General features: G+C 42.7%; 2 protein-coding genes across 4 annotated transcripts; both read left to right on the top strand.

The window, feature by feature from the left end:
* Positions 1-596: 596 nt before the first annotated feature.
* On the top strand, positions 597-1,739 carry LOC109953427 (GTPase IMAP family member 7-like). The gene is made up of 2 exons (XM_020588918.1): positions 597-740; positions 1,139-1,739. Exons 1-2 carry the CDS (start codon positions 674-676, stop codon positions 1,732-1,734), a joined length of 663 nt encoding a protein of 220 aa, XP_020444574.1. The 5' UTR covers positions 597-673; the 3' UTR covers positions 1,735-1,739.
* Positions 1,740-3,164: 1,425 nt separating this feature from the next.
* Positions 3,165-10,713, top strand: LOC109953426 (vang-like protein 2). Of its 3 annotated transcripts, none has more exons than XM_020588916.1 (9): positions 3,165-3,470; positions 5,182-5,263; positions 5,901-6,136; positions 7,062-7,185; positions 7,279-7,886; positions 8,238-8,374; positions 8,579-8,714; positions 8,912-9,158; positions 9,582-10,713. In XM_020588916.1, exons 1-9 carry the CDS (start codon positions 3,349-3,351, stop codon positions 9,837-9,839), a joined length of 1,950 nt encoding a protein of 649 aa, XP_020444572.1. In that variant the 5' UTR covers positions 3,165-3,348; the 3' UTR covers positions 9,840-10,713. The 3 variants fall into 3 exon arrangements, with proteins under 3 accessions (XP_020444572.1, XP_020444571.1, XP_020444573.1); XM_020588915.1 differs by having other exon boundaries at positions 7,062-7,191; XM_020588917.1 differs by lacking the exon at positions 5,182-5,263 and having other exon boundaries at positions 3,390-3,470; positions 7,062-7,191.
* Positions 10,714-12,769: the final 2,056 nt, after the last annotated feature.

Genomic DNA, 12,769 nt, shown 5'->3' with positions numbered 1-12,769 from the left:
ATGGTGTTCCTAGGGTTGAAGGCTTCTCCTTTTTTACGCCAAATGAAGGCTACATCATTGTGGCCAAACAATTCAATTTTTGTTTCATCTGACCATAAAACAGAAGACCAGAAGTCTTCTTCTTTGTCCAGATGAGCATTTGCAAAGGCCAAGTGGCCTTTTGTGTGCCTTATCTGGAGAAGTGGTGTCCTCCTTGGTCTGCGTCCGTGGAACCCAGCGGTGTGTAGTGTCCGTTGGACTGTCTGTCTTGAGATTAACCCCATTGACTTTGTCTTCAATCTGCCTATATTTTGTAATGAAGACTCTTTTCTATAGCACCGAGTTTGTGCCCTGAGTCTCTCTCTCTCTCTCTCTCTCTCTCACCCCAACTGGTGAGAAACACCAACTCTAACAGAATTATGGATTTATTAATATAAGGTCAAGACAATGACAGCCAAAATATCTTTAAGAGGAAATTAGTTTACATTACTTTGATAGATCACTTGTGGCCACCAAAGGCTGAAATGTGCCCAAAACAGAAAGCTTGACAGGATCCAGCCTGGATCAACCATTTATGGCTTAACATGCAGGTCTGGAGTCTGTTTCACTGAAATTTTGGAGCTTTGTTTGTTTCATCTTCTGTAAGTTTCTATAGAAACCCATTACACTCGTCTCTCAGATTTGATTCAGTTTAATGGAGTATGAGGTACAAATGAGAAAAAAACTGGACTTCAACTACATCCTGTCAAATGTGGCCCAAAGTATGTTTCATCCCTGGCTTCCTACTAGAATGTTATTTTTAAAGAGACTTCCTGTTTTCCAGTGGCACTATGCCAGTCAGTGGCTGATGTGGGACACCTGTGGCTTGTTGGTCCATCTACTTAACTAGTCCCAGATTTGATTTAATCTAAAGCTTTAATCCTGTCAACTTCAAACAAATTTTTGACCTGTTCTTGTAGAAACTATGACCAAAAATATTAACCAAATTAATCAACAAAATAACTGAACTACTGACACATGGACACATGAGTTTCATCAGTACAAACTCTGCTGTCAGCGTCGGCCATTTTGTATCCCACCAACCACCTCCAGTCAGAAACCAACCTTTACATTCCCTATCTTATTGAAACTGATACTGATAGTGAGTATTCTCTCTTAGTGCCGAACACGTGGAGGATTGCACTGCTGGGGAAAACTGGAGCTGGGAAGAGCAGCCTTGCTAACACCCTATTTGGAGAGAATGTGTTCAAAGTCAAACATCTTCCTGGCTCAGAAGCCAGTGTTTGTCAAGCAAAGTCCAGATCTGTCGGTGGAAGAAACCTCACCCTGATCGACACTCCTGGTTTCTTTGCCCAAGGAGCGTCTGAGGAGGAGCTGGAGGCTGAGATAGTGAGGTGTGTGACGGCGTGGCCTCCTGGGCCTCACGCTTTTCTCATTGTGCTGAAACTGGAGAAATTCACAGAGCAGGAGAATGATGTCATCACACAAATGAAAAGGTATTTTTCCCCAGAGGCTTTAAAATATGCTACAGTCGTCTTCACACATGGCGACCAGCTGTCTGAAGAAATGACAGTTGAGCAGTTTGTCAGAAAGAATAAGCATCTGAAAGATCTGGTGGAGAAGTGTGGTGGTCGGTGTCACGTTGTTGATAACAAATACTGGAAGAACAAGGACACACCTATAGTCACACATCAGTCAGGTTTGGCTCCTTTAGAATGTGCCTTGATGCACAAGGACTTTCTTCTGAATAACTAATTTGTATCATCATTCCCTAAGATTTAAAATAGCCTTCAACTCATCAGTACATTTTAAGAAATATTCCCATTTCACTGAGTTTAAATGTACAATTTTTAAGTGTTTTAAAAGGAAAAACTCCACAAGAGTAAATGTACTTCATTAATAAACTTCTGTACAATTCTCCATGTTAGCTGCCATGGCTGTTGTCATGCCTTTAAGACGACCTGAAAATGTTCTACTACAGATTTGACAAACATTTTCACTGCAGACTCCTGTATCATTCATTTCATCACAACCTAACAGAAAGAAAACTGATTATTATTATTATTATTATTATTATTATTTGCCTTGATAACAGTGTCGGTATTGAAATATTTGAAAGAATATAATTGATCCAATAAATATTTTTGTCTAATAGAATATGTCTTTACTTATTTCTCACACTGTGGACTGGAAATTAAAACATTAATATGACACCAGCAGACATTTACGCCCCCCAGAGATGTGTGCTCTTCCCTCTGCTGTTTTCACTCTACACCAACGACAGTCAGGACTGCAGAAAAGGTCATTGGTGTGAGCCTGCCCTCCATGGAGGACCTGTACCCACAGGTCAAAAGGAGGCCAGAGGATCACTGCAGACCCCTCACACCCCTGACACAATCTGTTTGAACTCCTCCCATCTGGATGGCGCTACAGGTCACTGTGCGCCAAGACAACCAGGCACAGGGACAGTTTCTTCCCCCTGGCTGTCACTCTGATCAACACTTGACCCACAACAGTATGACTGGACAACAACCCTCAGTGCAATACCTGTGTATATATACATTGCACAGATAAATGCAGGTCTTTATTTTTAAGTACTCTGTTTTATCCCTATTTATCTAATTTCAATGAACATTCCTTTGTTGTCTGCATCGTTTCCTGCCTGTTAATACTGTTTATTTTGTTATATTACACAGCCTTATGCTGTTTACTTGCCCCTTGCATGGGGATATGTGCATACACATTGAGAGCCAATGTACCAGTGTCAAATTCCTTGTGGGTCTGACACACATAGCCAATAAAGCTGATTCTGATTCTGATATAAAGGCAATCTGAGGCAGAAAACTCCCTTCAGTTAAAAAGTCTTAATTGAAATCACTTTCTGGCAAGGAGCACACTGTGATTTACTGCTCATACTGTAGCATTTTAAAAGTACTGAAACTTGTACAAAGGTACTGGATGGCCAATAATTACAATATTACTCACGACAGTAAAATGAAGTTATTATGAGGCGAAATAAAAACCCTTTCAAAGTATTATCTGTTATTACTATTTGGCTAAATGAATGCTACATTTGACTGGTTATACTATGTAGATGTACTTTAACATATACAAAGCTACTGGGTGATTATAATGGTTAAATTGAGGGGGACACATATTGCTACAACACCACGTAGCCGGATAATGCGCACAGACCCGCCTCAGCTCAGCGCGGCTCCACTGCCACTGGAGGCGCAGCGCCGGGATGCGGTGCGTGTCTCTGCCTTTTGTGCGGGTTCGGTGCTTCGATCTGAGCTGCGAAAAACAAACTAGCTTCACGATACAGAGAAGTTACTCTTGGGTTGCACATGAGCCGAATACCGTGGACAGATGAGAGGAGAAAGTGGATTTAGAGTAAGCGGATCAACTTCTGTTGGAGACGGTCTGCTCCGAATTGCTGTTGTGGGGCTCGTTGTGCTGCAGGTTGCAGCCTTTTCCTCTTGGATGGAAAGGTAAGATTTTCCTGCAGGAATTATGGGCAAACTGTGCTGTTAACATTTTTATAATGGCCTTAATCCAAAAACTTCCAAATGAACACTTAATCCCAATGTAACCCCAATGCATTTTCATTCTTCAATCAGTCCACCGCCACATCATGTGTCAGAACTGATGAGCTGGCAGAAAAGGCGATCGAGCACAGATTCGCGTCACTGCCAGTGTGAACGCTACGCCGGTTTCCCACAGTTAACCCTGGAACTCATTTGCCTGTTCATTTTGTTTTCCATATACTTTGTTTTGCGGTTTTAGGCGCGGTGTGCCAAATGGACCACATTATGCGTTTGGTACATTATTTACACTTTGGTTACACATGTGGGCTTGCTATGCCAAATAAGAGCATTGTGATAACAGTCATCCTGTTTCCACACAGCACATGGAAAGTCTCTCCTGCCAGATGATGCTGAACATGGACTCCAGTGTAAGCCAGTCAGCTGTGGACAGATTACAGTTGTCAATGCAGTCAGTGTCTCAACGTGCATTCTGCCCTGTTGTTTAGAAGGGGCACTATTTAACCACGTCTGAATAGCGTGCAGCTATTATAAATCACAGTTTGCAAACAAATCACTCACTGTCTGCACAGAGAGAAAGGCTGCCTACTTCTTTTCAGAGTTAGCATGAGTTTCGTCACTGCTGCTGCAGCAGAGATCCAAAATTACCTGCTCATGCCACCAGAGAATAGCCATTCTTAGCTCAGTGCCATTTCCATTTTTAACCAGAAAGTCAGCAGAGTACTTTACTTGACATTAAGATGTGACAATGGGCCTCCTCTTATAGGAATGTAGAGAGTGTTTCCCCTGGACAATGTCTATAAAGACTATTCAGTGCCTTGAAGTTTTATTGGCTCTTTTCAGAACTGCTCCAGCTTTGTTAGACTGCATGGGGGGTCTTGACTGGACAGCCACACATTCTCAGTTGGATTGTGGACTCTGACTTCACCATGCCGGGATGTTTAAATTGTTGTTAAGCCATTTCTTTTTGACTGTGTGCTCATTTTCTTGTTGGAAAGTAAATCTTCTCCCAGACTTTCTTGCAAACTGGATCAGGTTTTCCTCCAGGATTTCTCTGTATCTAGCTGCATTACTCACACAAGTGGCGATGCTTAGGATGATGTGCAAGGTTTGGCTTAACACCAAATTTGGCGTTTAGTCCAACAGACAGCTCGGTTTCATCAGGCCACATCATCGGACTTCATATTCTTCAGTGTGTCTTCTGGCGAACTGTGGCAGAGGTGTTATTCATTTTAGAGCCTTACAGGTTCAGCCTTGCATTCAAGTATCTGCTTGGAAATGTCCAAGATGAGGAGTCCGTGTATGAACCACATGAAAGCCAGTAGTCATGTCTGAAGTGTCTAATGTAGAAGATGGGTCACACGAGGTCGTGGCACAAATAAAGAGCATGAGGAGATTTGTTAGTCTGCTGCTTTTAATGCCATTTCAGAAAGTACCGGCTAAAAAAGCACAGTTATTTTAGGATGAAAACAAACTTATGATGTAAAACAGTAACAAAGTAAAAGCCTGTAGACAAATGGATAAATATTCATAAAATTAAGTGGGGCTCACAGCTCGGTAAATGATTTGTGTCGATCTTCTGAGGTGTATAGTTGGGGCTGAATTGATGTTGTGGTTGCCATGACAAACGCCCCGTCCTGTCTTTTCTCACCCATAGCCTGCCATTCATCTCCATTGTAGTTGTTAAGCTCTGCTGCCCTTGGAGACCACAGGGGACAGTTGGGGAATGTGGTGTCTGGGTGAGTATGTATCACGCATGAAACAAAACAGTGCTAGGATTCAGGTTTCCTGGCTAAAATCAAGCTCACATAAACAAACAAAGTGTTTGTTCTTTGTATAACACTGAACATATTCTCCAAAAGAACAAGTTTCAGCTTTGCTTGGGTCGCTCGTGTATAAAACTGGAGCATAGCTGAGCTGCTCTGATGTTTTGCCCCCATTCCTGCATGTCCTGCACACTAGAGACCTGGAACCCAGAATAGAAGGTGGCGTAATCGCCCTTTATTGACCAAGAACACACTGGGGGCCAAATCACTTGGGCTTGCTCATAAAAACACCATCAAAGTGGAAGAATGCGCTATGTCCCGTGCAGCTGGAAGCGCGCATGCAGACTCTTTCACACACAGTGCCAACATTTTAACAGTGCTCGCTCTCTTGTGGCAGTTACTTGGCATGTTTCCCTCTGAGATGCCTTTGCTTGTGTCTGGTATGACAAATTATCTCTAGCCCTTCTCATTCTCTCTTCATTCTTTTCTCTGATGCCTTTCTGTTCCCTTTCCTCATCTCCCCACATTCTTTCTCCCACACTCATCATTTCCTCTTGCAGACTCCTGTATCATTCATCTCTCACCCTGCCTTCCTCCAATCTTCTCCTAGGCTTCCAAGATAGATTCCCTTAGGAGTAAAGTGGACTTGCTGCGCATCCCTCTGCCTCTTTCCTCTAAGTCCATCAGCAACCACAAAAGCCATCTGGGTGTAGTTTGGGAGAAGGACACGGGGCCAGGAGGGGCCCAGAAACCCCGTCCAGCAAAAGCCTCTGACATGGACAACGACTCGATTTACTCAAGCTACTCCTACAAGTCATCCCACTCAAGAAGCTCCCGCAAACGCAGGTAGAGGATCGCAGAGTGCACTGTGTTGCAAGTAGAGCTGCAACAAAAAAAATCATTATCAGTTACTTTCTCAGTGTAGTCTTTTTAAAAACAGCTTGTTATAACTTCTCAGAGCCCAAACTGGCATCTTTAAATTGCTTGTTTTGTTCAACCAACAGTCCAAAAGACAAAGATTTACCATCTTCTATCACAGAGGACTAAAAGACAACAAATGTTACATTAGAGAAGTTGGAACCAGTGATTTTTGGCTCTTTTACTTAAAAATTAACCATTTAATCAAATATCAGAATGATTGCTGCTTAATTTTTTGCCAGTCACTTAACTGACTAATTGTGTCAGCTCTAATTACAAGAGTGAAGTAGTATATTTCACTGTTTTCTCATAAGTAACGATTGTTTCATTGAGGAAAAAATGGCAGATTAATCACCAAAGTAAAATAACAGTTACAGCACCGAACTCATCCAAAAAATATAAATCAACTAAAGTACTGTACAGTAAATGATTACAACACTGTGTAGAATGAGGACATTGTCAAATGCCCTCTAGTGGTTATATCAAAAAATGGCAAAATAATCTCAAAGATACTAGACTGTGGGTCACATAGTGGCTCTCTAAGCTCAAATGAAAAACTGCAAGAGAATAAAATACAGAAATGACAAAATAAAAACATGCCTCTGCAGAAAATGTACCTTAGAATTGTCTGTTTTGTCTTCTCTGGTTTTGTTTAGCTGCTGTAATCAAACCCTTTCATGGTTTGCTTTTAGATTTGCTGATTGGTGTTTTACCACACTAGCTATTAAATAATAAGATGAATGACTAGAGGACTACATATAACTTGCCAGGACAGGAAGTATGAAATAATTGTTTTCTGCCCATGAATAATAAAGCATCCGTGACTTGTATACCTTCTGTGATATCTCTCCAGAGAGAGGAGAGACCGGTACCGCTCAAAGAGTCATGACAGCCGCCTCCGTGGAGATAAATTGATGACCATCCAGGCTCCAGGAGAGCTGCTGCTGGATGAAGAGTCCACCAGAGGAGACGACAGGGTCAGAGTTCAGTTTAAATCATTCAGTTTATAAAGTGTTTTACATGGAGCTAGTTACACCAGTGCTCATCTCTCTGCTCTCCTCTCTCTTCAGGATGATAACTGGGGTGAAACCACCACGGTGGTCACCGGCACCTCTGTGGACAGCATCTCCAACGAGGACCTGACGCGGATTTCTAAGGACCTTGAGCAGTCTTTGCCACTGGATTGCCACCATTACCTCAGCCTGGCCCTGGGTGTTGTTCTGGGGGTCTTCTCTCTGGTCACGCCTCTGGCCTTCTTGGCCCTCCCACAGCTGTTCTGGCGAGACTCATTGGACCCTTGCGGCACACCATGTGAGGGGCTTTACATTTCTGTTGCCTTCAAGCTCCTGATCCTTCTCATGTCCACATGGGCTCTGTTTCTCCGCTCGCCTAAAGCCACTCTGCCACGCTTCTATGTCTTCCGCTGCCTGCTGCTGGCTCTGGTCTTCCTCTTCGTGGCATCTTACTGGCTCTTCTATGGAGTTCGGGTCCTGGAGCCCAGAGAGACGGACTACCGGGGAATTGTGGGATATGCAGCGTCTCTGGTGGATGTCCTCCTCTTCATTCAGTACCTGGCCCTGGTGCTGCTGGAGGTCAGACACCTGCAGCCTGCTTTCTGTCTGAAGGTTGTGAGGACCACAGACGGAGCCAGCCGCTTCTACAGTGTAGGACATCTCAGGTTAGTGTGTGGAAAATCAGGAATGTTGCCTTTTTGATTTTTATTTTTACTTTAAATATGCACCCTTTTTCCACTATGGAGACTATTGTATGTTTTGGTGGTCACTTTTTTGTGTACATGGTCTGTCTCATTTGCTTGGTGTTAAGCTATTACCATAGAAGAGCAGACACTGTTCACCATGTTTACAGCACACATGGTGTGTTTACTGCTTCTGGTGGTTCACCACTTCCCCCTTGTGCATGTCACAGTTGCTATGATGCTGTGAGGGGATCAAGAGATGTACACTGATAAAGGCTCTTTGTCAGTTGTCAATATGTCACTTTAAAAGAGGAAGTCTGTTTTGTGCAACAGTATTCAGCGAGCAGCAGTGTGGGTTCTGGACCAGTACTACAGTGACTTCCCAGTATATAACCCTGCCCTGGTCAACCTACCCAGAGCTATCCTTACTAAGAAGATGTCTGCCTTTAAGGTCTACAACCTAGAGGAAGGTAACATGATCTTATGTGCAGCCTTAACCTCAGTCTTATTTGCCTGAAACAGCAAAATTACCCTCTTAGATTTAGTAAAGTAGCATATTACCTGCTCAAATCATACATGAAATAAAAACAGCTACACTTGGTGGACATGCTGTGAACAGTCTGGGTGGCTTGTCAAATGAACTGGTCATCATTAACTTCAGTGTTTGTCTACAGAGAATGGCACCAATAACTGTACAGGGCAGTCCAGAGCCATGATCACAGCCACAGCTCAGAGAAGAGACAACTCCCACAACGAGTACTACTATGAGGAGGCAGAGGTGGAGCGGAGGGTTCGCAAACGCAAGGCCAGGTGAGGATATACCCACATACTATATAAAGAATAGACTGACTGAAGGATAAGATGGAGTGAAAATGATCTATATACATCTGTCTAGTAAAGAATAGAACTAATAATCAGATAAAATAACAAATTTTGAAAGCGACCTCATTGTTCATATAAAAAGCTTTATATCCAGGTCTCATCTGTGCAGTCATTTCTCCTCTCAGATTGGTGGTCACAGTGGAAGAAGCCTTCACCCACATCAGGCGTCATCAGGAAGAAGAGATGACCTCATCCTCCCCCAAACACCCCCGGGAGCTGATGGACCCCAGGGAGGCAGCGCAGGCCATCTTTGCACCCATGGCGCGGGCCATGCAGAAGTACCTCCGTGCCACCCGGCAGCAGTCGTACCACAGCATGGAGAGCATCATCAACCACCTGCAATTCTGCATCACTCACAACATGACCCCCAAGGTCAGGAGGGTAGTGCCACTGTATTTATTTTATTAATACATACTTTTATTTTATCTTTTAAATTTCCAGAATTCAAATTTATTTTTATGCCTTTTATTTGAATTAATGCTTTATTTTGGTGGTTATTTTCTATAGATTTAATATTATTCATTAATTACTAATATGAAACAGTGGATTATTTGCATAATAAAGCACCACTGAGGCTGTGAGGAACCGGTCAACCATAAAAAGTGATGAATGAGGTCCTTTCATAAGCAGAAAATTTTACTTTTCAAACTTAGGACTTATTTGGATAAATATATGGGGGTGTGAAACATGTAAAAGCCAAAAACAAACCACAACTTTAAAGCTGTAAATCCATCAGTTCTGCTCCTGCTATCTACTTCTAAACTGATTTGCACACATTTTGTTGTTTCTTTGAAGGCTTTCCTTGAGCGATACCTCAGCTCAGGTCCCACCCTCCAGTACCTGGACAACAGCAGGGGGCACCAGTGGACGCTGGTGAGCGAGGAGCCTGTGACGGCCTCTCTGCGCCAGGGTCAGGTCTTCTCGCTGAAACGCCTGGACTTCTCCCTCGTCGTCACGGTGACGTCCCTTCCCTTCCTCCATCTGGGCGAGGAGTTCATTGACCCCAAAAGTCACAAGTTCGCCATGAAGCTCCAGTCAGAGACGTCTGTGTAGGAGGGCGGAGATGAATAATACTGTAGCTGAAAGACAGGAGGAGGACAGTGAATCAAAGATACTAGTGTCAGTGTTTTCAGGTTTTGTTTTTATACCTTTTGATATTACATAGTTGTTTTTAATGCTTTTATTTGTTAAATATGCAAAGTGGACATTAGTAAAGCATCATAACCTTATGAGGCAAGGCAACAGAAATGCCACGCGTTGTCTGACCTTGTTCCTCATTTGTTTTTAGTGAACAAGCACAAAATGACACTCGCCTCTAAATGCTGACTGTTACACACTTTCCACTGAGGAAGGCTGTTCTTTAATAGTAGTTTGCCAAGTGTTCCCTTTGGCTTAAAAAGGAATGGCAACTTGAGTTTATACATTAGATTTAGTCACACTTTTAATTCATGCAACATTAATACTGCATGAATATACCACTGTGGGATGTCAATCACATGTGAAGGGACACCGCACAGCTAACATTTCTCATGTACAATCAAGACTTGATAAGCTATTTTAGCCGACTCTTTATCGAGCTGATCTCACTTCTCATTTCCATTTTACTTGAAGTTCTTGTTTGCTGACAGTTTGGCCTTTGTGGGCTATAAAAAGGTACAGAAAAAGTCAACTGAACAGACCCCTGACCCATGGACAGAGTCAAAGGTAGATGAAACTGCTTTTGAACTGCTGCTTCCATTTTCAATTCCACTGAATAGTTTACTGAAAAGTGGATATAGGTACTTTCTAGTCAAAGTATAAAGTAAGAAACACTGGATGGCCATGAGGCACTGGGGTTTCATCAACACACTGCTTTGTTTTTCCCCTGTTTAGTTTTTGTTTTCCTGTACTTCTCATTTTGGAGTTTGTATGACTCACACTCATGTACTCAGAATAAATATAACATTACAGTTATAATCTTTGGTCTATAACATTAGACTAGAGTCACAAGTCTGGTTCGTCCTTAAGAGCAATTTCCAACCACCTGGAGGTTCCACGCTCATCTGTACAAACAATACTACACAAGTATAAACACCATGGGACAAACTACCCATCATACCACTCAGGAAGCAGATGCATTCTGTCTCCTAGAGATGAATGTACTTTGGTTCAAACAGTATAAATCAATTCCAGAACAGCAGCAGAGGACCTTGTGAAGACACAGGACGAAACAGGTACCAAAGTATCTACTGTATATCCACAGTAAAACCAGTCCCATATCGACATAACCTTAAAAGGCTGCTCAGCAGGGAAGACGCCACTGCTCCAAAACCACCATAAAATAGGCCAACTATGGTTTGCAGCTACACATGGGGACAAAGATATTACTTTTTGGAGCAATGTCCCCTGGTCTGATGAAACAAAAGTTGAACTGTTGTTGAACTGAAAAAGCATGTGGGAGCAAGGAGGCCTACAGACCTGACTCATTTTCATCAGTTCTGTCAGGAGGAACGGGCCAAAACTCCAGCTAGCTAGTGACAATAATCACTTTCATTGGCCACATACGTTACAGACACAAGGAATTTGTCTCTGGTACAGAACAGAGACAGACATCTGTGGCGCCGCCTCACACACGCACCAATGGCGGTGCTGTCCCTACAAGGTACAGCTCTGGCCACCAGAACTTGGGGATCAGTGTCTTGCCCAAGTACACTTCGACATGTGGACTGGGGAGAATGGGAATCGAATTGTCGACCTTCCAGTTGGGGAAGACGACCACATTGAGCCACAGCTGCCCAAAACATTTGACCCAAGTTAAACAACTACCGCTTTTTCCTGAATATGGTTGGGACCTGGAGCCTGTACCATCTGACATCGGGTGAGAAGCGGGGTCCACCCTGGACAGGTTGCCAGTCTGTCAAACAACCACACACTTTCACATTCACTCCTGTGGACAATTTAGAGTTGCCAATCAACCTAAGCTGCATGTCTTTGGACTGTGGGAGGAAGACAAAGTAACTGGAGAGGACCCACACAGGCACAGGGAGAACATGCAAACTTTACACAATGCTTGAGCTCTGAGCCTTCTTGCTGTGAGGCAACAGCGCTAAACACTGCTCTCATCCTAAGACAGGGACTGTTTATAGGATTAAATGTCAGGAGTCATGAAATACCGAGTTAAAACGTTATCAGTGACATGTAAGTCACATTCTTATGGTTTTATAAAAGAGGAAGGATGACTAAAGTGTGGGAGTGTCAAGGTAGCATAAAAAATTCAGTTTGATAAATGTGTACTATACAACATCATGTACAAAGTGGAATTCACCAAACTAATGAAAAAATTCCCTCAGATATTACAAAGTATGGATACTACAGAATAAAAAAGAAACTATTAGTCTGTTCAGTTGCACTGAAGTTAAACAGATCTATGGAGAATTTCTGTAAAAAAACATTTTTCATTTGTAGGAGTCAATGAATGAGATAGAATGAAAAACTAAATTACAGTCAGGGAAAAAATTATTTGAACCCCAGCTGATTTTGTAAGCTTGCCCACTAACAAAGAAATGATCAGTCTACAATTTCAATGGTAGGTTTATGTGAACAGTGAGAGACACACAACAATAACAGAAAAATACATTACAAAAAAAGTTATAAAGTAATTTGCATTTTCATGAATGAAATAAGTATTTGATCCCCGATCAGTCAGCAAGATCTCGGGCTCCCAGGTGTATTTTATACAGGTAACGAGCTGACATTGGGAGCCCTCTCAGCTCGTTACCTGTATAAAAGAAACCTGTCCACAGAAGCAATCAATCAATCCAGATTCCAAACTCTTCACCATGGCCGAGACCAAAGAGCTTTCCAAGGATGTCAGGGACAAGATTGTGGACCTACACAAGGCTGGAATGGGCTACAAGACCATCGCCAAGCAGCTGGGTGAGAAGGTGACAACAGTTGGTGCGATTATTCGCAAATGGAAGAAACATAAATTAACTGCCAATCTC

This window comes from Monopterus albus, unplaced genomic scaffold (assembly GCF_001952655.1).
Source record: "Monopterus albus unplaced genomic scaffold, M_albus_1.0 scaffold665.1, whole genome shotgun sequence".
Taxonomy (NCBI): domain Eukaryota; kingdom Metazoa; phylum Chordata; class Actinopteri; order Synbranchiformes; family Synbranchidae; genus Monopterus; species Monopterus albus.
Note: the sequence above shows the minus strand (reverse complement) of the source record. Positions and strands in the feature narration are given on the sequence as shown.

Coding starts and splice junctions, on each gene's coding strand:
- LOC109953427 (XM_020588918.1), top strand. CDS start 674: ATGGAGTATGAGGTACAAATGAGAAAAAAACTGGACTTCAACTACATC. Junction 741..1,138: donor CCTGTCAAATGTGGCCCAAA/GTATGTTTCATC, acceptor ATTCTCTCTTAG/TGCCGAACACGTGGAGGATT.
- LOC109953426 (XM_020588915.1), top strand. CDS start 3,349: ATGAGAGGAGAAAGTGGATTTAGAGTAAGCGGATCAACTTCTGTTGGA. Junction 3,471..5,181: donor TTTTCCTCTTGGATGGAAAG/GTAAGATTTTCC, acceptor TCTCACCCATAG/CCTGCCATTCATCTCCATTG. Junction 6,137..7,061: donor AGAAGCTCCCGCAAACGCAG/GTAGAGGATCGC, acceptor ATATCTCTCCAG/AGAGAGGAGAGACCGGTACC.